At 37.8% G+C, this 23,780-nt stretch overlaps 1 protein-coding gene across 12 annotated transcripts in view; it reads right to left on the bottom strand.

Annotated features, from left to right (window-relative positions):
* The window catches only part of PALS2 (protein associated with LIN7 2, MAGUK p55 family member), a 108,219-nt gene that overhangs the window by 44,813 nt on the left and 39,626 nt on the right, over positions 1 to 23,780 (bottom strand). For 6 of the 12 annotated variants that reach the window (XM_082632337.1, XM_082632329.1, XM_082632338.1 and 3 more), the window contains exon 2: positions 5,712 to 5,830. The exons of 2 other annotated variants lie outside the window; for them this stretch is intronic. In XM_082632337.1, coding sequence (XP_082488463.1) covers positions 5,712 to 5,828 — 117 coding nt within the window. In that variant the 5' untranslated portion in view covers positions 5,829 to 5,830. Of the gene's footprint in view, positions 1 to 5,711; positions 5,834 to 7,379; positions 7,672 to 23,780 lie in introns of those variants that run through there. 4 more of the 12 variants (XM_082632330.1, XM_082632339.1, XM_082632340.1 and 1 more) reach the window with 2 other exon arrangements.

Below are 23,780 nucleotides of genomic sequence, written 5' to 3'. Positions count from 1 at the left end.
TAATTAATTAATTAATTAACTTTTGCCTGTGTTGGGTCTTCGTTCCTGTGTGAGGGTTTTCTCTAGTTGCGGCAAGCAGGGGTCACTCTTCATTGCGGTGTGCGGGCCTCTCACTGTCGTGGCCTCTCTTGTTGCGGAGCACAAGCTCCAGACGCGCAGGCTCAGTAGTTGTGGCTCACGGGCCTAGTTGCTCCGCAGCATGTGGGATCTTCCCAGACCAGGGCTCAAACCCACGTCCCCTGTATTGGCAGGCAGATTCTCAACCACTGTGCCACCAGGGAAGCCCATGGAGCTTCAAGTTTTAAACTGCAAATATTCAATTATAAAAAACAGATATAGTGCTAGTCAGGTTATCTACTCTTATCTAGGTTTTAGTCATTTGTATCTGTCAAGAAATTAGCTTCATCTAGTTATCATATTTATTGCCACCATAAAGTTGTTCTTATTTCTTATTATTCTTGCAATGTCTGTTGGATTTGTAGCAACGTCCTCTCTTTCATTCTGATACTGATAATTTGTGTCTAGCTAGAGGTTAACCAATTGTATTAATATACTAAGAGTTATACTGATTTTTTTCTATTTGTCTTTTTTATATTCACTCATCTTTATTATTTACTACTTTCTGCTTATTTTGAGCTTAATTTGTCCTTTTTCTATTTGCTCAAGGTGTACACATGATCATTGATTTAAATATTGTTCTTTTCTAATATAGGCATTTCCCTCTAAGCGCTGCTTTGCTGCACCCCACAAGTTCTGACATGTATTTTCATTTCATTCAATTCAAAATATTTTTTATGTTTCTTTGTGATTTCTCCTTTGACCCATGGCTATTTCGAAGTATGCTGTTTAATTTCCATATATTTGGGGATTTGGGGAATAACTGTTATTAATTTTTAGTTTGATTTTGCTGTAATCTGTACTAGTTTCCTAGGTCTGTTATAACAAACCGAGTGTGAACTCTGCCCAATGTCCCGCATGTTATGAGGACTTTCCACTCAGGGTGGTGGGAATGCCAACTAAACTACTCTCCATCCCTTTTGAGCCCTGGAAGTTGTTTGGCTTACTGTGCTTTCCAGTGGGTCTTTCCTTGGACTCTAGAGCTGTGCTTCACATATGCACAATCAGCACTCAGCCAGAGATTTGAGGGCACCCCTAAGCAAATCTACTTAGCTTCCTCCTCCCTGATACTCTGCTACACAAATTCCAGTCACCTCCACCTCCCCAAATGCCAAGCTCTACTAAGACTGCTGGGCTGTTTGTGCTTCTTCTTTCTGCACTGCAGCATGGAAACCACCCTCAGTTTCATAATGCTCACCTCATTTCTTTCCTTTCTCTCAGGCATCACAATCCTGTGCTGCCTGTTGTCCCATGTCTGAAGATGGTCACCCCCCTCTACCTTTGTGCTAACTTTTCTAGTTTCTGGAGTGAGGGTAATTCAAGTCTATTTTCTCTCCCTTACAGCTTGGGTGGAATTTATTCATTCTTATAATTTTACTTTTGGTGGCTACCCTAGAGATCTCAATATGCATCCCTTTTTAAAAAATTTATTTTATTTTTGGCTGTGTTGGGTCTTCGTTGCTGCACGTGGGCTTTCTCTCGTTGCGGTGAGTGGGGGCTACTCTTGGTTGCAGTGCGCAGGCTTCCCATTGTGGCGGCATCTCTTGTTGCAGAGCATGGGCTCTAGGTGTGCAGGCTTCAGTAGTTGTGGCACACAGGCTCAGTAGTTGTGGCGTGTGGGCTTAGTTGCTCTGTGGCATGTGGGATCTTCCCAGACCAGGGCTCAAACCCATGTCCCCTGCATTGGCAGGTGGATTCTTAACTACTGTGCCACCAGGGAAGCCCCGCATCCCTGACTTTTTATACAACATTAAAGACATTACTTAAGACATTAAGACATTACTTTTACCACTTCCTGAATAATGAGAGCATCTTACAATTGTCTGAATCACTAAGTCCTTCCTTTTGGTATATCATCTGCACATATTTCATTTATATACATGCTATAAATGCCACAAGACACTACTATTTCATCTTAAAAATCAGTATTATTTTATATTTACTCACTAATGTTCCCTTTATTTTATCACTTTCTGCCTGAAGAACCTCCTTTTGCATTTATTGTTGAGTAAATGGAGACAATTTTTCTCAGATTTTGTCTGAAATGAAAATCCTCATTTTGCTTTCACTTCTGAAGGTCGCTTTTGCTGAAAAGGGATTTTTTTTTTTTTTTTTTTTTTTTTTTGCAGTACGCAGGCCTCTCACTGTTGTGGCCTCTCCTGTTGCGGAGCACAGGCTCCGGACGCGCAGGCTCAGAGGCCATGGCTCACAGGCCTAGCCGCTCCATGGCATGTGGGATCTTCCCAGACCGGGGCACAAACCCATGTCCCCTGCATCGGCAGGCGGACTCTCAACCACTGCGCCACCAGGGAAGCCCTGAAAAGGGAATTTGAGGTTGGCAGTGTTTTTCTTTGAGCACTTTAAGGATCTCAATCCACTCTGTTATGACTTCCATAGTTCCTGTTTTATTGCTAACCATTAGTCTTAGTGTTTCTCCTTAATGTGTCTTTCTTCTCCAGTTGCTTTACAAATTTTCACTTTATCTTTGATTTTCAGGAGTTTGTGATATTCTGAGGAATGTTTTGCTTTGTATTTTCCCTGCCAGGGGTTCACCTGCCTTCTTGAATCTATCAGTTGATGTTGTTGTTCATTAGGTTTGAAAATTCTTGGCCATTGTGTCTTGAACTATTTCTTCTGTCCCATGCCCCTTCTCCCTCTTTCTGGGATATTAATTACATGTGTATTTGATCTTTTTGAGAATGCCTCATATATTGTCTTTTCCAGACATACTGTTCTATGAATTTCGGTTTAGATGTTTTCTGTTGACCTGTCTTCAAATTCACTAATCTTCTTTTCTGCTGTGTTTAATCTTCTATTGGCTTGGCCAAAAGTTCATTCGGTTAACAAATATGTTGTTCAATAAAATTCCTGGTGAAGATGAAAAATGTGTCTTTTATTTTTACTTAAAACCGAATGACCTTTTTTGCCAACCCAATATTAAACCCATCAAATGAGCTCTTAACCAGATATTGTATTTTTGAGTCCCTGAATAACCATTTGATTGTTTTTGATTCTTATTTTCTAGTAATAGTTTAAATGTCTTCATTTTTTCCCGCTTTTTTCTTCTACTAAAAATATGCGGGCTTCCCTGGTGGCGCAGTGGTTGAGAGTCCGCCTGCCGATGCAGGGGACACAGGTTCGTGCCCCGGTCTGGGAAGATCCCACATGCCGCGGAGCGGCTGGGCCCGTGAGCCATGGCTGCTGAGCCTGCGCGTCCGGAGCCCGTGCTTCGCAACGGGAGAGGCCACAACAATGAAAGGCCCACATACCGCAAAAAAAAAAAAAATGCTATTTAGGGACTTCCCTGGTGGTCCAGTGGCTAAGATCCCAAGCTCCCAATGCAGGGGGCCGGTGTTTGATCCCTGGTCAGGGAACTAGATTCCACAAGCCGCAACTAAGAGTTCGCATGTCTCAACTAAAGATCCCACACGCAGCAACTAAGACCCAGTGCAGCCAAACAAACAAATAAATAAATAAATATTTTTTCAAGCCTCCAAAAACAAGGTATCACTTAAAAAAATATGTTCTTTAAAAATCTTTGTTTATAAACTTTAATAAAAGGGTCATCTATGGGACTGCTTCTGTTGTTTTCCTCATGATTATTAGTCACATGCTCCTGCCTTTCCACAGGTCTAGCAATGTTTGGCTCGCTGTTTCCTCAGCAATTTATCCATTTTTCTCCCTACTTGTGCTGGGAGTGTTGGCCTGCTGTGACTTATTTTCTCTTTCCTGGAAGAAGGTCCTCCCTTCCTCCTGGGATTTCTGTGCCTTCAATGTAAGGAATACCCAACTACCATTGCTTTTATTTTGTGAGAAGCTGCTTGAATGTTGGATACTACTGGGTGATTCTCTTCCTAATTTCAATTTTATCTTCAAAAGATTACAGTAGCACTTCAGCTGCGCAAAAGTCATCCAGCCATTTCACTTGTTAAGAACAGTGAACAAGATAATCTTCTGAAAGGCCAATATCAGTGACACAAAAGCCAATAATTTTTTACGCACATAAATTCTTAGGAATACACACACACAGAGACACACAAACACAGCTTGTGCTGTGGTAGAAACGGCACAGAATTTGAAGAAACAAGATCTGGCCTAAATATTTTTGTCATTTACTAGCTAAGTGACCCTAGGCAAATAATTTTTCTATTTTTAAAACTTAGTTTTCAATTCATAAAGTTGTTGCAAAGATGAAACAGTATATTTTAAAAACCCTTATAAACAATAAGCACATTGTAAGATGCCTTACATAATATTATCTAGTTTTGAAATCTACATCTAAAAGTTGTAAATTAAATAAACATGGGGATGGGGTGTAATAGATACACTGGCAATAAAAAACTGACAACCAACAGTAAGTATGATATCAAGGGAGAAGTAAACACTACTTTTAAAGTAGCAATAAGAGCTCAGGGCGAGCAATTTAATTAACAGGCTTAAACAGCCCTTACTTATTTCAACAGACCCTGAAACTATTACTTTATCTCAACACAGTATAGTGACTGATATTTGTGACAAGAAGCTTGTATCTGAAGGAAAATCATATCTTATATATTATTATTAAAGGAATATCTAATAAATTTTTGAAAGACTACAATCAAAAATGACTAAAATAAAAATTCTAGTTAGGTGATATGCAAGTGGATAAGTTTCTACTTAGAAACCAAAGCTTTTATGTCATATGACCTTAGAATGATTACACTGATGAATAAAATGAAGAATCTGCATCATTAACTCACTCCTACTAATAGAACACTTTGTAAAAAGTATGATTTTTCAGAACTCTTAGAAGAAGACAAGTAAGAGACTATGGCTAAAAAATGATCACAGGAGAGGGTGAAATCAACATTTTAGGAATGACAAGATAGTTACATGAAGAAAAGGTCAGAGACATAAACGATAAGGTCCTACTGTATAGCAAAGGGAACTATATTCAGTATCTTGTAAGAAAAATAAAAGGGAAGAAAAGAAAAAGTCAGAGAGGGTATATGGCACAGGTTCTTGAAAGCAAGAATCATCTGAAGAATGGAAGAGCACGGTTGTGAAACAGTTAATACACTAAGCTTTAGTGACATTTACAAAAATTATTACAGGGAAATAGTATAACTGAAATGAAACTGGGCCAAAAATGGTTGTAAAAATATATTTATGGATGAGTTAAAAAGATTACTAGAGAGTTGATTATGGAAACAGACTCAAAATGTCAGGGTTACCAAGAAAAAACAAGATTTCAAAAAGTACTATATATAGGAAGTCAAGAACTGAAATGAAAAAACAGGTACATGGTCCAATGTAAAAGAAGAAAGTCAGTACCTTGTTGCTGAAAACGGAGACAGGACCAGAATCTTTTCCACAGACCTCCATTATAATATGACTGTTCAGTTATTATTTCCCTAAAACTTTAAAGTCAGCATAGAAAAGGCAAAAGTGGTCTAACTTCTGTGTACAGTAAGATCTCATTAACTGTTAACTGTTACTATTTGCTAACAAAGCCTAAGGTATATTAACCAGGTTCTAAAACAGTAATCTGAAAAGACCTCTGTAAAAAGAATAAAAAAAAATAATTTAGTTATCTTATGAATAAACCAATATACCTTAGCAAGTGATTTTACAATAGGATTCTCCATTATCCCCTTGAGGAAAATTAGGTCTATTTCTTCTGCTCCTGTAGATGAGGGCAGCTCCGTAAGGTTATCCAACACTTGCTGCATTGCTGCTGAGATAAAAGCAATAGTAAAAAAAAAAAGCAAACCTTAAATTCCAAGCTATTACGGAATACAACTATAAAATAATTCAAGTGAAAAGACATTATCAATTAACACTCTTTTGAAAAGTCACGTTTAAAGAACTGAATTGTTCAACAGTAGAAATTTCAAGTGGACTTCCCATGAATTAGCCGCGGGATAGGTTTTTACATGCAATTTGGGGTTTACCAGACTATATAATGCATACTTAGAACCTTATACTTGTTTTTTGTTTTTCAAATTTAAAAACATTACTCAAGAAGAAAGATAAAATTGTAATAGAGCAATAAAAAAGCAATAAAAAAAAGATTAATCAAGAAACTTCCAACAAGCCCAGAACCAAATGACTTCACCAGTGAATTCAAGAACTAAAACCATTACTTCACAAAGTTTTCCAAAAAAAAGTAGAAGAGGAAGGAACGTTTCCCAACTATTCTGTGAGATCCTGATACTAAATCCAGACAAAGAAATCACAAGAAGACTACAGCCAATATTTTACAAGTACAGAGGCAAAAATCTTTAATAAAACACTAGAAAACTGAATCCAGCAACGAATGAAAAAGGACTGTACACAATGACCAAGTACAATTTATCCCAGGAGTGCAAGGGTGGTTTATCAACATATGATAATCAATCAATGTAATACACTGTAGTAATAAAACAAAACCACATGGTATCTCAATAGGCACAGAGAAAGCATTTGACAAAATCCAATACCCTTTCATGATAAAAAACAAAAACAAAAAACATTCAACTAGGAATACAAGGAAATTTCCATTTCCTCAAGGGCATCTATGAAAAACCCATAGCTAACATCATACTTAATGGTGAAAGACTGGATGCTTTCCCATAGATCAGGAACAAGGCAAGGATGTCTACTCTTGCCATTTCTACTCAACACTGTACTGGAGGGTCTAGCCATGGCAGTTAGGCAACAAAAAGAAATAAAAGGCATCCAGATGAAAAATGAATAACTAAAACTATCTCTTTTTGCAGATGACATGATCTCATATATAGAAAATCCTAAGGAATATATACAAAAGATTTATTAGAACTAAATAAATGAGTTCAGTAGGGTTGCAAGATAGAAGATCAAAATACAAAAATCAATTGTATTTCTATACACTAGCAATGAACAATCTGAAAATGAAATTAAGAAAACCATTCCTTTTATAATAGCATTAAAACAATAAAAATCATTAGAAATAAATGTAACAAAAGAACTGTAAGATTTTTACAGTGAAACTATAAAACATCATTGAAAGAATTAAAGAAGACTTAAATAAATAGATACCCATATTCATGGATTCTATAGAAGACTTACTATTGTTAAGATGGCAATATTTCTCAAATTGATCTACAGGTTTAATGCAATCCCTATTAAAATCTCAGCTCCCCTCGCCCTTTCTGGTAGAAACTGTTATATAAGCTGATACAAAAATTCATATGGGAAATGCAATGAACCCAGTATAGCCAAACAATCTTCAAAAAGAACAAAGCTGGAAGACTCACACTTACTTCAAAACTGACTAAAAAGCAACAGTAATCAAGACTGTGTGGTACTAGCATAAAGACATATAACTGGGCTTCCCTGGTGGCGCAGTGGTTGGGAGTCTGCCTGCCGATGCAGGGGACGCGGGTTGGTGCCCCGGTCCGGAAGGATCCCATGTGCCGCGGAGCGGCTGGGCCCGTGAGCCGTGGCCGCTGGGCCTGCGCATCCGGAGCCTGTGCTCCGCAACGGGAGAGGCCACAACTGTGAGGGGCCCCCGTACTGCAAAAAAAAAAAAAAAAAAAAAAAAAAGACATATAACTGAGAGTCCATAAATAAATCCACTTTACGGTCATTAGATTTTCAACAAGGGTGGCAAGACAATTCAAAGGAAGAAAGAACAGTCTTTTCAAAAAATGAATTTGGTACAACTGGATATGCATATGAAGAAGGTACAGCTAGACCCCTACTTCATTCAATATCATAGCATTAATTTTATTCAGATTAGTTTTATTAATTTTATTTTCCCTTGATGCTTCTTTAGAATAAGTCTACTAATAGTTCAGTTTGTTTTTAATATTTTCATTTTTTATTAAAATAAAACGTTGTCAAAAGTCAGATTGTATTACCAAGTGGCTTATAATGAAATACAGCAGTTCTCTGTTCCATGCTGTCAGCCTCCTTCCCAACTTATCCTATTCTACAGAAGCAACTACTTTGAATTTGTTGTTTCTTTTAATCACAGCTGTATTTCTGGGTAATGTGCTAATATTGCTTTTTGATTTACCCATTTTATACATTATTTATTTTTGTTAGAATAGTACTACTGTGATGCTTTTACTTCCCCCTATCTCCACACTGGCAATTTTTATTTATTTTCATTTATTTATTTGTTTTGGCTACCCCATGCAGCATATGGGATCTTAGCTCCCTGACCAGGGATTGAACCTGCACCCCCTGCACTGGAAGTGCAGAGTCTTAACCAATGGACGGCCAGGGAAGCCCCCAGACTGGCAATTTTTAAAATAAAATCAACAGTTAGTGTTTTTCATATAGGACTCCTACAAGTTTTTTCCCAAATGTTCCAACAAACTTCTCCCAATTCTATCAGTTTTTCCAAATGCTCAAATATCAGAACTATTCCCTGACTTCTAACCCTGAACTCTCTCCCAAGTATTTTTCTGTCGCACTTTAATTGGAACAGGTTCATTTTTAGGTCTCCTTCTCAGTATGTACAAATGAGTGACAATTTTGGAAGTAAAGAGGTAAACAGGAGAAAAATGTGCATTTACAGCAAGCAGAAGGAAAACTGATATTGAGGTAAGATGAAGAAAGAAGACACTAGGAAATAAAGAATATAAGCAAAGTATACTTCATAATTTTGCTTGAAGTCCAAAGTGTACTCTGGGCAGGGAACAACAGAATCAACAATCTGTAGAAGTATTCTTACCCTGTGGCTATAAACGTAGTTAACTCTACTTTTCATGAGTACTTTTTTCTTTCCTTTGAGATTCTATGTATGTCTTTATTTTTATTTTTATTGCGGAAAATTCCAAACATACACAAATGAAGACAATAACACACCCAACAATGATCAGCTCTAGCAATTAGCAACTCATGGCCAATTTTGTTTCATACCCCCATATACTTTCTAACCTACATAACTTTGAGGCAAATCCCAGATGTCATATTTCAGTGTTTATGTCTACAAGATCAGGACTCTTTAAAATGTAACAATACTGTTAGCACACCTAACAAAATAACAGTAATTACTTAGTATCATCAAATATATAGCTGGTGTTCAAATTTCCAGTTGTACTGAAGTTTTTTTTTTTTTTTTTTTTTGGTGGTACACGGGCCTCTCACTGTTGTGGCCTCTCCCGTTGCGGAGCACAGGCTCCAGACGCGCAGGCTCAGTGGCCATGGCTCACGGGCCCAGCCGCTCCGTGGCATGTGGGATCTTCCCGGACCAGGGCACGAACCCGTGTCCCCTGCATCGGCAGGCAGACTCTCAACCACTGTGCCACCAGGAAAGCCCTGTACTGAAGATTTTTTTTAAAAAAAATTGTATCTTCTATATTGGTCTTGCGGCATTTGAATTTTTATATCTGTGCTTAATTAAGTGGGAAGAAAAGTGGCAGAGATTGTGAAATATACCCTTGGTTATTTTGAAGACCTCTGTAAGTTGTTACTGATTCTTTAGTATATGAAATTTAATTATAAACTAGTAAGTCTGTCAATACCCCATGTCCTGAAAAGGGAATCTAGATTATAAAGTTGCCAAACATTCCCAAACTAATTGGTATATTTAATGGAGCTTTAATAAAAATACAGTAGACCCCCTATATAACCATGTTTTCAGGCCAATTCTGGCTTGGTCTTCCCTCCACTAAGGAAATGGCCTGGCTGGGGAGCTCCAGGGAACTTGGGCTGAGGAGGCAGGGCAGTGGGGTAAACTGATGCAGCTCTACACAGGTTAAGGAGGCCAGTCTGGAGTGAATGTTGTGCTGGTGAAGGTCGACAGGAATCTGGTATTTTTACTGCCATTTATTTTTGTGAAGAAGTAAATCATGAGCTTCGCAATGAAATCTTGAAGGGGACCTCATGTCCCTGAGGGGTACGTGCCCCCAAAATCTTCAAATAGGAGACTGATATTCTACTGTCCAGACTTTGGGATATCAAGTACAAACCTTGACTCCTTGTGGAGGATGGTCCAAGACTGCTATAGCTGGAAACCCAAGGAAGTCAGAATTGCTACAACTACCTGCACAGGATGAAACTTACGGACACCATCTGTGCCTCTGAAAACCCACTTCGAGCTGAAGGCTGGCATCCCTATTCCTTAATGGGCAAGATTTTTGGCTCCTATCTGCTAGATCTTCCAAAACACTAGTAATCCTTTCAAGGGTGTCTGCAAGCCCTTCACTGATACCCTGCTGGATGGCTAAGACAGCCTGCCATGGGACATGGGTCTGTGGCCGGAGAGAGTACCTGTGCTAACAGGGGGCCCTGACTGAGCTGGCCCTGTGGTCAAAGCTCAAAGTGGGAGCTCTCAGCAACACCTCCGTCATCAGCCAAAGACCTAACCCAGTCTCCTGAAGTCTCCCAACAGCCATCAAGTGACACACCTCCTCTACAGTCAGAAGAGTAAACATGCCAAACACTTCCTCAAACCAAAGAGCTTTAAGGACAACTACAGTGGATCCTTGAACAGCATGGATATGAACTACTCAGGTCCACGTATGTGTGGACTATCGTCAGTAAGCATGTACTACAGTACTCATCATCTGCTGTTGGTTGAATCTGCCAACACGGAACTGTGGAGACAGCATAAGGGGATTTTCCACTGTGTGGAGGGTGGGTGCTGTTGTTCAAGGTTCAACTGTATAACACATTGGGGAGTACTCTGCGATGGAACTGAAGGACCTCATGGGAGACAGAGACAGACACACTGCAGTGTGCTTGCCAGGCAGCCCACAGGTCATCTGGTTCTGCAGGCCCAGAGTGGGCCAGCTGAAGCCCCTTTGAGTCTAGAGCTCTTAGAGCTCATACCTAGAGGATCATTCCCTAGCCCTTTTTTACAGGCAGTTTCAGAACATGTGCTAAGACTTGATTTTCCCCTGGTAGCACTCTTTTCTGGAGTTGAATTCAGATCTTATTCTTAATGTTTACTGTCAAAAAGTCCTCACTTAGTTCACTTGCCCTGTTCCAGGCTATTTAATTCCCCGTTCCAGGCTATTTAATTCCAAAGGTGAGAGCTGGGGTGAGGGGACTTGCTATTTTCCATATCTTCCCCTTCTGAATGGAAACTATTTGGGTTTAGGGAGTCCCAGAGTTGACAGGTGGGAAAAGCAGACAGGAACTGGTGAGGAGGTTAGGTGAGGGGGTGGGTGAGTGTGGAACAACCCACCCTGGTGCTCCGGTTACACCAGGATGTCAAACATTAGCATAACTTCCCAGGCATGCAAGGATCTGCCCTAACACCTTTACTCCATACTCCGTCATGAATAAAATTAATAACGTTCGAACACCTGGCATAATCCCAATCTCCCACGTTTATTGGGATATTATGGGACAGGGTGAAGAAATAATTGCCCCTCACAAGCCAACTCACTGGCTTATAAATTAGTTATCTAATAACATTAACTATCAAAAAAAATACAACAGTCCTTTTTAACTAAATCATCCTAAAAGCATATGAAAAAAATAAACAATATGAGAAAATTACAACAAAGAGCAGTGAGAGAGAATTAACGTCATAAAATATTAAAACATAAACTAAATCTGGGACTTGCCTGGGCACAGTATTTAAGATTCTGCCTGCCAATGCAGCGGACAGGGGTTCGAGCCTGGGTCCAGGAAGATCCCACATGCCACGGAGCAACAAAGCCCATGTACCACAACTACTGAGCCTGCACTCTAGAGCCTGCGAGCCACAACTACTGAGCCCACAAACCACAACTACTAAAGTCCATGTGCCTAGAGCCCATGCTCTACAACAAGAGAAGCCACTGCAATGAGAAGCCCGTGCACTGCAGTGAAGAGTAGCCCCACTCACTGCAACTAGAGAAAGCCCGTGCGCAGCAGCGAAAACCCAATGTAGCCAAAAAATAAATAAAATAAATTAATTTTAAAAAATTAACTAAGTCTATAATAACCACTCAGACACGGATTACCAAAAGGCAACTCTTGTATGTGAATGCTTAATATATGAAACAGGAAGCTCTCTGTAGTGGGAACCTTGCAAAGTTGAGCTGGAGCCAGAGAAGCAGGGAAGTGTCCCAATTTACTCAGAGATTCCAGGAAGAAAGGAAAGTCCCAAAACTCAGAAGGTAAGTTTCCTCCAAGTTCCACTCCTCCTCCTTAATTACGGGAGGATGGACTCTTTAATCAGAAGCCAGATTCAATGACATACAAATGGGGTTCCTATTTAAACTGGAGAAAATTTAATATATTTAATCTAGACCCTTCAATTACAAATATGATCACTACACATCAAGGATCACTACACATGAATACTAAAAGCGTGAATGCAACTCATCAAATTCAACAAATAAATATTAACTGCCAAAGAAACAGACTTACTATCTACCAGGGGATTAAAACAAAAGAAAAGAAAGAACAAAAGAAAGAAAAAGGTTAAATCATAGGGTGGGTTGTGGGTGGGAACATCAGGGATCAAACCGAAGAATTTTCCCACTAGAAAAGGGCAAAGTATGAGAAACCTGCTATGGATCATGAAAGAACAAAATTTCCAAGGTAATGGGAGATCCAAAAATAGAAAGAATTAAAACAGAAGGCAGAAATTAATCCAAGAAGAAAAAAAAACCCATAGATTTGATCAATCCCTGCTGGCTGTTTCAAAGGTCCAATAAAAAGAGACTGATACTTGGCTAGTCTGATCAAGAAAAGAGAAGACACAAATAACCTTAGGAATGCACTGAGAAAATAACTGCAGGCATGAAGAAGATTCAAAAGAAAACACAGTGAACAATGTTATTGCAAAATCCAGTCGAGTAGAGATTTTCTAGGAAAATGTCAATTACTGAAATTTAGGAAAAAGTAAAAATTAAAACAGATCATAATAGAAGAAATTAAAAAAGCTTTCAAAAATCTACTATTTTAAAAAGACATTAGGCCTTATGTATGACAAACCCACAGCAAACATTATTCTCAATAGTGAAAAACTGAAAGCATTTCCTCTAAAATCAGGAACAAGACAAGGATGTCCACTCTCACCACTATCATACAACACAGTTTTGGAAGTCTTAGTCACGGCAATCAGAAGAAAAAGAAATCAAAGGAATCCAAATTGGAAAAGAAGAAGTAAAACTGTCACTGTTTGCACATGACACGATACTATACATAGAAAATTCTAAAGATGCCACCAGAAAACTACTAGAGCTAATCAATGAATTTAGTAAAGTCACAGGATACAAAATTAATACACAGAAATCTCTTGCATTCCTATATACTAACAATGAAAGATCAGAAAGAGAAGTTAAGGAAACAATCCCATTTACCATTGCAACAAAAAGAATAAAATACCTAGGAATAAACCTAACTAAGGAGGAAAAAGACCTGCATGCAGAAACCTATAAGATTCTAATGGAAGAAATCAAAGATGACACAAACAAATGGAGAAATATACCATATTCTTGGATTAAAAGAATCAATATTGTGAAAATGACTATACTCCCCAAAGCAATCTACAGATTCAATGCAATCCTTATCAAATTAGTAATGGCATTTTTTACAGAACTAGAACAAAAAAATCTTAAAATTTGTATGGAGACACAAAAGACCCTGAATAGCCAAAGCAATCTTGAGGGAAAAAAATGGAGCTAGAGGAATCAGACTCGCTGACTTCAGACTATACTACAAAGCTACATTAATCAAGACAATATGATACTGGCACAAAAACAGAAATATAGATCAATGGAACAGGATAGAAAGCCCAGAGATAAACCCACTCACCTATGGTCAACTAATCTATGACAAAGGAGGCAAGGATATACAATGGAGAAAAGACAGTCTCTTCAATAAGTGGTGCTGGGAAAACTGGACAGCTACATGTAAAAGAATGAAATTAGAACACTTCCTAACACCATACACAAAAATAAACTCAAAGTGGATTAAAGACCTAAATGTGAGACCGGACACTATAAAACTCTTAGCGGAAACCATAGCCAGAACACTCTATGACATAAATCACAGCAAGATCTTTTTTGACCCACCTCCTAGAGTAATGAAAAAAAAAGGGGGGGACCTAATTAAACTTAAAAGCTTTTGCACAGCAAAGGAAACCATAAACAAGACGAAAAGACAACCCTCAGAATGGGAGAAAATATTTGCAAATGAAGCAACTGACAAAGGATTAATCTCCAAAATATACAGCTCATGCAACTCAATATATAAAAAAACCAAAAAACCACCCAATCAGAAAATGGGTGGGGACTTTCATGGTGGCACAGTGGTTCAGAATCTGCCTGCCAATGCAGGGGACATGGGTTTGATCTCTGGTCCAGGAAGATCCCACATGCCACTGAGCAACTAAGCTGGTGCGCCACAACTACTGAGCCTGCACTCTAGAGCCCGCAAGCCACAACTACTGAAGCCTGCAGGCCTAGAGCCCATGCTCTGCAACAAGAGAAGCCACTGCAATGAGAAGCCCGGGCACTGCAATGAAGAGTAGCCCCACTCACTGCAACTAGAGAAAGCCCGTGCACAGTAATGAAGACCCAATGCAGGCAAAAATAAATATAAATTAAAAAAGAAAAAAAAAAAGAAATCCCAACAGGATTTTGGGGTAATGTTTTTCTAAAATTTACTTGAAAGAGAAAATACGTAAAACCAACCAATACATCTGGAGAAAAGCATAACTGTAAAGGAGGTGCCTGTGCTATTAAGTATAAAAACACTATAAATTAAACTGGTGCAGTACTGGGACAGCAACAGAGAAATCTTGAATAACTAAATAGGAGTTAATATATGCAAAAGGTGACATTTCAAATCAGTGGGAGGTAGGGTTCAGTTAAATATGGTAGATTGACTACTTGAGTTTATAGTCCTTCCCTTTAGAATCTCTATTAAAACAGCAGCAAAGTATTAATAAAGGTTAAAAAAGGAAAACCCACAAGAAAAAAGAGAATGGCAAAAGAGGAAGAAAAACGGACCAAAAAATAGCAAAAATATTTGAAAGTATGTAAGTGGTAGGAATAGAAACTAACTTGGAGCAAAGAAGCAGTAGATTCTACCTCCTAAATATTTCTGGAATCAAATAACATGAGTCCTAGTCATCATCATTTCTTGCTCAGACTATACAAGAGCTTCCTACATAATACAGATTTCTTATCAGTGATATATATCTCACCTACAAGGAATTAATTAAAATGTAAATTTTATGGTCAATGAGCCTTTAAAATACACTACTAGGTTAAACAATCTGCACCACCCTTTGTAGCTTTAGCCACACCAATCCTTCCCCTGTCCTGATGCAAAGTCCTCCCCGCAACTTACCACCACCTTGGTGTACCTAATTCATATGCATCCTTCAGGAGCACAATTTCTATGTCCTTGGCAGCACCAATTAGTATAAATTCTCCTAATATATACTTTTGTAGTAGTCTATGCTTTATAACTCTGATCAACCTGTAATTAAATATTTTGTTATTTATTTAATGTATGATTTTCTTTCTAAACTCTTAGGTCTGATGAGTGCAGAAATCTTATCTGTCTTGTTCAAACTTATATTCCCAGCAACTAGCCCACAGTCTGGTACATCACAAGTCCTCAATAATAGAGTGTCAGTCACAAAAATGTAATATATTTCTGTTACTAAAATGAAGAATAGTTTTCAAATTATATATTGTTATTTATAAATAAAATGTCTGTATAATACTTGGAATCAGTGAAATGTGGTATGGGTTACAAAGCAGTAATCTTAAAGCTATTAACTTTCCACAAATTGTATAACAAGCAACAAAGATAGAAGTGGTATCTTTCAATGCTTAGTCTACTAAAATGGCAAGCTTTTACAGAACTTCTTACATATAAATACATTTCTAACTTTCTACAATATAGATCAGTAAGAAGACAAATTTAATAAAATGAATGGTATTTACCCACATATATTCTGTTCCAAAAGCTTTCTAGAGCTGTTTTACAAAAGCATTTCTTCCCAGTTTTAGAACTATAAGTACTTAAATGAACTGTTTTTAATAAATTAGGACTAGAGTCTATTTCAGTATTAAAAATCCTTTTGTAATCACATTTGTGGTATATTCACTCCCATTTAATTCAACAAACTGAAATCCCCAATCAAAATATGACAGGTAAATTAAGTTTTCATAAGATGTTAAAAATTATTTCTGCTCTTATACGTTGTAGATAGAATAACAGTTTTTTTGACAGAACCATACTGCATAATTTGCATATTCAGAAAATGAAAAACAAAACCTTATTCTGTGTGCATTTGGAAATATTTAAGCAAAAATTTAAAGGAATTATCTAAGTCATTTGGACTACTTCTAATGTATTTTCAATACAGCAGGAAAAAAATTTTTAAATACATTTCCAGGAAATGGTACAGAAAACTGGACTGAAATTGAAATTTCGATTGACTTGCCAGCAAGACAGCAGAGTAGAAGGCTCACCCCTTCTTACAAAACCACCAAAATCACAACTAATTGCTGAACAACCATTGACAAAAATAAAAACAAAAACAAAAAAAACCTCTGGAACCCACCAAAAAAGATACCCTACATCCAAAGACAAAGCAACAAAAAGATGGTAGGCCACCCACTGGGTGGGCAACACATGAACTGGAAAATAATTATACCAGAGAAGTTCTCCCACAGGACTGAAAGTCTTGAGCTCCATGTCAGTCTTCACAGCCTGGGGGACTGGCAACGAGAGAGAAGAAGCCTTATCCACTAGATGAAGGCAGACAGCAGAAGAAGAACTACAATTCGGCAGGCTGCAGAACGGAAACTGCAAGCACAAAAAGTTCAACAAAATTAGACAGCAGGGGAATACGTCCCAGATGAAGGAATAAGCTAAAACCTCAGAAGAACAATTAAGTTAAGTAGAGATAGGCAATCCACCAGAAAAAAAAAATTCAGAGTAATGATAGTGAAGATGATCCAAGATCTTGGGAAAAGAATGAAGGCACAGATTGAGAAGATACAAGAACTGTTTAACAAGACCTAGAAGAACTAAAAAACAAACAGAGATGAACAATACAATAACTGAAATGAAAAATACACTAGGAGAAATCAATAGCAGAGTGACTGAGGCAGAAGAACAGATAAGTGAGCTGGAAAACAGAATGGTGGAAATCACTGCCATGGAACAGAATAAAGAAAAAAGAATGAAAAGAAAGGAAGACAATATAAGAGACCTTTGGGAAAACAATGAATGCACCAACATTCACATTATAGGGGTCCCAGAATGAGAAGAGAGAGAGAAAGGACCTAAGAAGATGTCTGAAGAAATAATAGCTGAAAACTTCCATAACATGGGAAAGAAACTAGTCATCCAAGTCCAAGAAATGCAGGGTCCCAGGCAATATAAACCCAACAACGAACACGCCAACACACATAGTAATCACACTGACAAAAAGTAAAAACAGAGAGAAAATATTAAAAGCAATAAGGGAAAGGCAACAAGTAACATACAAGGGAACTCCCATAAGGTTATCAGTTGATTTCTCAGCAGGAACTCTGCAGACCAAAAGAGCAAGGCACAATATATTAAAGTGATGCAAGGAAAGAAGCTATAACGAAGAATACTCCACACAGCAAGGCTCTCATTCAGTTTTGATGGAGAAATCAAAAGCTTTACAGACAAGTAAAAGCTAAGAGAATTTAGCACCAACAAACCAGCTTTGCAACAAATGCTAAAGGAACTTATCTAATCAGAAAAGGCCACTACTAGAAACAATAAAATTAAATGGAAAAGCTCACCAGTAAAGGCAACATCAAGTAAAGGTAGGAAAACATCTGAACACAAATATGTTATCAAAACCAGTAATTGTGAGAAGAGGAGAGCACAAATGCAGGCTACTGGAAATGCATTTGAAATTAAAAGACCAGCAGCTTAAAAGAATCTTTTTTATATATAGACTGCTATACCAATACATCATGGTAACCACAAACCAAAATTCTACAATGGATACACACACACAAAAAAGGAATCCAAACACAACACTAAAGTTAGTCATCAAATCACAAGAGAACAAAAGAGAAAGGGAAGAAAAAAGACCTACAAAAACAAATCCAAAACAATTAAGAAAATGGAAATAGGAACATACACATCGATAATTACCTTAAATGTAAATGAATTAAATGCTCCAACCAAAAGACATAGACTGATGGAATGGATACAAAAACAAGACCCATATACAGGCTGTCTACAAGAGACCCACTTCAGATCTAGGGACACATACAGACTGAAAGCGAGGGGTTGGAAAAAGGTAATCCATACAAATGGAAATCAATAGAAAGCTGGAGTAGCAATACTCATATCACACAAAATAGACTTTAAAATAAAGAATGTTACAAGAGACAAGGAAGGATGCTACATAATGATCAACGGATCAGTCCATGAAGAAGATATAACAATTGTAAATATATATGCACCCAACATAGGAGCACCTCAATATATAAGGCAAATGCTAACAGCCATAAAGGTAGAAATCGACAGTAACACAGTAACACTGGGGGACTTTAACACCCCACTTTCATCAATGGACAGATCATCCAGACAGAAGATCAATAAGGAAACACAGGCCTTAAATGACACATTAGACCAGATGGACTTAATTGATATTTATAGAGCATTCCATCCAAAATCAGCAGTATACACCTTCTTCTCAAGTGCACATGGAACATTCTCCAGGATTGATCATATGCTGGGCCACAAAGCAAGCCTCAGTAAATTTAAGAAAATTGAAATCAGATCAAGCATCTTTTCCCAACAAAATACTGTAAGATTAGAAATCAACTACAAGAAAAAAACTGTAAAACACACAAACACGTGGAGGCTAAACAATATGCTACTAAACAGCTATTAGATCACTGAAGAAATCAAAGAGAAAAATAAAAAAATACCTGGAGACAAATGAAAACAAAAGCACAACGATCCAAAAACCTATGGGATGCGACAAAACCAGCTCTGAGAGGAAACTTAATAGCAATACAACCTTACCTCAGGAAACAAGAAAAATCACACATAAACAACCTAACCTTATACCTCAAGCAACTAGAGAAAAAAGAACAAACAAAACCAAAGGTAGTAGAAGGAAAGAAATCATAAAGATCAGAGCAGAAATAAGTGAAATAGAGACAAGAACAATAGAAAAGATCAGTGAAAATGAAAGCTGGTTCTTTGAAAAGATAAACAAAATTGATAAACCTTTAGCCAGACTCATCAAAAAAAAAAAAAAAAAGGGAGAGGGCTCAAACTGATAAAATTAGAAATGAAAAAAAAGAAGTTACAACAGACACCACAGAAATACAAAGGATCATAAGAGACTACTACAAGCAACTATATGCCAATAAAATGGACAACCTGGAAGAAATGGACAAATTCTTAGAAGGGTGCAATCTCCCAATACTGAACCAGGAAGAAATAGAAAATATGAACAGACCAATCACAAGAACTGAAATTGAAACTGTGATTAAAAAACTCCCAACAAACAAAAGTCCAGGACCAGATGGCTTCATAGGCAAATTCTATCAAATATTTAGAGAAGAAGAGTTACCACCTATCCTTCCAAAACTATTCCAAAATATTGCAGAGGAAGGAATACTCCTAAACTCATTCTATGAGGCCACCATCACCCTAATACCAAAACCAGACAAAGATACCACAAAAAAAGAAAATTACAGGCCAATATCACTGATGAACATAGGTGCAAAAATCCTCAACAAAATACTAGCAAATAGAATCCAACAATAGATTAAAAGGATCATACACCATGATCAAGTGGGATTTATCCTAGGGATACAAGGATTTTTCAGTATCCACAAATCAATCAGTGTGACACACCACATTAACAAATTAAAGAATAAAAACCATCGGATCATCTCAATAGATGTAGAAAAAGCTTTTGACAAAATTCAACACCCATTTATGATAAAAACTCTCTAGAAAGTGGGCATAGAGAGAACTTACCTAAACATAATAAAGGCCATATATAATAAACCTACAGCTACCATCATACTCAATGGTGAAGAGCTGAAAGCATTTCCTCTAAGGTCAGGAATAACACAAGGATGTCCACTCTCACCACTTTTATTCAACATTGTTTTGGAAGTCCTAGCCAGAGCAATCAGAGAAGGAAAATAAAAGGGATCCAAATTGGAAAAGAAGAAGTAAAACCATCACTGTGTGCAGATGACATGATATTATACGTAGAAAATCCTAAAGACGGTACCAGAAAACTACTAGAGCTCATCAATGAATTCAGTAAAGTGGCAGAATACAAAATTAACACACAGAAATCTCTTACATTTCTATGCACTAACATCAAAAGATGAGAAAGAGAAATTAAAGAAACACTCCCATTTACCATCACATCAAAAAGAATAAAATACCTAGGAGTAAACTGACCTAAGGAGGCAGAAGACCTATACTCCGAAAACTATAAGACACTGATGTAATCAAAGATGACACAAACAGATGGAAAGAGATACTATGTTCTTGGATTGGAAGAATCAATATTGTCCAAATAACCATATTACCCAAGGCAATCTACAGATTCAATGCAACACCTATCAAATTACCAATGGCATTTTTCACAGAACTGGAACAAAAAATTTTTTAATTTGTATGGAGACACAAAAGTCCCCGCACAGCCAAAGCAATCTTGAGTAAGAAAAATGGAGTTTGAGGAATTAGGCTCCCTAATGTCAGACTATACCACAAAGCTACAGTAATCAAGACAGTATGGTACTGGCACAAAAACAGAAATATAGATCAATGGAATTGGACAGAAAGCCCAGAAATAAACCCATGCAACTATGGTCAATTAACCTACAATAAAGGAGGCAAGACTATACAACAGAGGACAGTCTCTTCAATAAATGGTGCTGGGAAAACACGACAGCTACATGTAAAAAAATGAAATTAGGGCTTCCCTGGTGGCGCAGTGGTTGAGAGTCCACCTGCCGATGCAGGGGACACGGGTTCGTGCCCCGGTCCGGGAAGATCCCACATGCCGCGGAGCGGCTGGGCCCATGAGCCATGGCCACTGAGCCTGCGCATCCGGAGCCTGTGCTCCGCAATGGGAGAGGCCACAACAGTGAGAGGCCCGTGTACCGCAAAAAAAAAAAAAAAAAGAAATTAGAACATTCTTTAACACCATACACAAAAATAAACTCAAAATGGATTAAAGACCTAAATGTAAGACTGGATACTATAACCCTCTTAGAGAAAAAACATAGGCAAAACACTCTTCGACGTAAATCACAGCAGTATCTTTTGTGAGCTGTCTCTTAAAGTAATGGAAATAAAAACAAAAATAAACAAATGGGACCTAATTAAGCTTTTACACAGCGAAGGAAACTATAAACAAGACAAATAGACCACCCTCAGAATGGGAGAAAATATTTGCCAACAATGCTACCGACAAGGGATAAGTCTTCAAATTTTACAAACAGCTCATACAGCTCTATATCAAAAAAGCAAACAACCCAATCAAAAGATGGGCAGAAGACCTAAATAGACATTTCTCCAAAGATGACATACAGATGGCCAACAGGCACATGAAAAGATGCTCAACAGCGCTAACTATCAGAGAAATGCAAATCAAAACTACAATGAGGTTATCACCTCACATCAGTCACACTGGCCATCATCAAAAAGTCTACAAACAATAAATGCTGGAGAGGGTGTGGAGAAAAGGGAATCCTCTTGCACTGTTGGTGGGAATGTGAATTGGTACAGCTGCTATGGAGAATAGTATGAAGATTCTTTAAAAAACTAAAAATAGAATTACCATATGATCCAGCAATCCCACTCCTGGGCATATATGCAGAGAAAAACATGTTTTGAAAGGATACATGCACCCCAGTGTTTATTGCAGCACTGTTTACAACAGCCAAGACAAAGAAGCAATCTAACTGTCCACTGACAAATGAATGGATAAAGAAGATGTGGTACACATATACAATGGAATATTACTCAGCCACTAAAAAGAATGAAATAATGCCATTTGCAGCAACGTGGATGGACATGGAGATTATTTTACTAAGTGAAGTAAGTCAGACAGAGAAAGACAAATATCATATGATATCGCTTATATGTGAAATCTTAAAAAAATGATACAAGTGAATTTATTTACAAAACAAACAGACTCATAGACTTAGAGAACAAATTTATGGTTACCAGGGCAGAAGGGTGAGATTGGGAGTTTAGGATTGACATGTACACACTATTATATTTAAAATAACCAACAAGGACCTACTGAATAGCACAGGGAACTCTGCTCAATATTCTCTAATAACCTAAATGGGAAAAGAATTTGACAAAGAATAGATATATGTATATGTATAACTGAATCACTTTGCTGTACGCCTGAAATTAACACAACACTGTTAATCAACTATGCTTCAATATAAAATAAAAATTTAAAAAAAATTTGGATCAAGTTAGGTTTCTTTATGATAAAATTTTGACACATGACTCGTGTGTGTGACTGATTTGACAGCAAGAGTTCATCTAAATCGTTAGGTCAATAAAAACACTTGTTTTCTATAAAATGACAATATGCAGTCAATACCTTAGTTCTCAAAATAGTATCTCGAAATTCTAGTTTAGTTATATTGAATCAAAGAAGAAAGTTAAACTTTAAATGTGCTCAGCTAACTTACTCAACATTAGCCGAGTGCTTATAGGCCAGGCATGATGGTTGATGCTGAAGAAAATAGAGACACACTATCTTTCCTCCAAAAACTACATCTAGCAGAGTAGACCAAAATGTGTAAACAAATGAATAAAGCATGATGATAAGAACACTATGAAGGAATCAGAGAATTAAGTGATATAGCATAGTGGTTAAAGGCCTGGACACTACCACTTAACTCGTCCTGAAAACCTGAGTATATGACTTAACCTCTCCAATTCAGTTTCTTTCATCTGTTAAATGGGGAACGGCAATAGTTACCTATTCTTACAGGGTTGTTGCAACTAAGTAATACGTGGCAACTCCTGCAACAATACCTTCTAGTGCATTATTAACACTGAGTGAATACTGGAAAGGAGTAAAAGGTTAACTGGTTCTTTGATGGGAGTGGTGGGATGATAAAATGGGAGACACCCAGTGGAAGGCATCCCAGTGCAAAGAACCAAACAGTTCACCCTACTGAAAATCTTAAATTTATGATCAATGTTTAAAACCTTGAAACAAAACATGGAGCTCTATTTCCCAAAGCATTCCTAGAGAAAATCTAAGCCTGGAGCCAACAAAAGAAAAGGGCAGGCACAGTGAGTGGATGGGCAGCCACTCATAGCAATTAAGGAACCCCATACACAAGGGCACAGTTTTTGGCCTAAGTACCACAGAGTTCTTTCCAGAGACAGTGGGCACATGTCTTGCATGGGAAGGGTTCCTTACATGTATGTGGGGCCTAAACAAAGAGCAGAGAGGCTGAGGTGCATCTGGTTCTTCACAACAGACACTAGATGAGGAGGGGAGGGGGAAGGGAGACTATCCCACAGTGAATGCTCTAAAGCAGTATTTCTCAAACAGGAGACTATTGGCATAATCCTTTTTGCAGAGGATTGTTCTCCACCAAATGCCTACAGTGTTCCTCAGGTTTTCTGATAACCAAAAAATTCCCCTCACCACACTGCCTAACACTCCTAGGGGTGGCCCTGCCTTCTCCCCTTCTGTTCTTCCAACTTACAGCCTTGTACCAATATGT

This window comes from Mesoplodon mirus (assembly GCF_964341445.2).
Source record: "Mesoplodon mirus genome assembly, chromosome: 9".
Lineage (NCBI taxonomy): Eukaryota > Metazoa > Chordata > Mammalia > Artiodactyla > Ziphiidae > Mesoplodon > Mesoplodon mirus.
The sequence above is the reverse complement of the archived record's forward strand: the minus strand, read 5'-3'. Positions and strand labels throughout refer to the sequence as shown.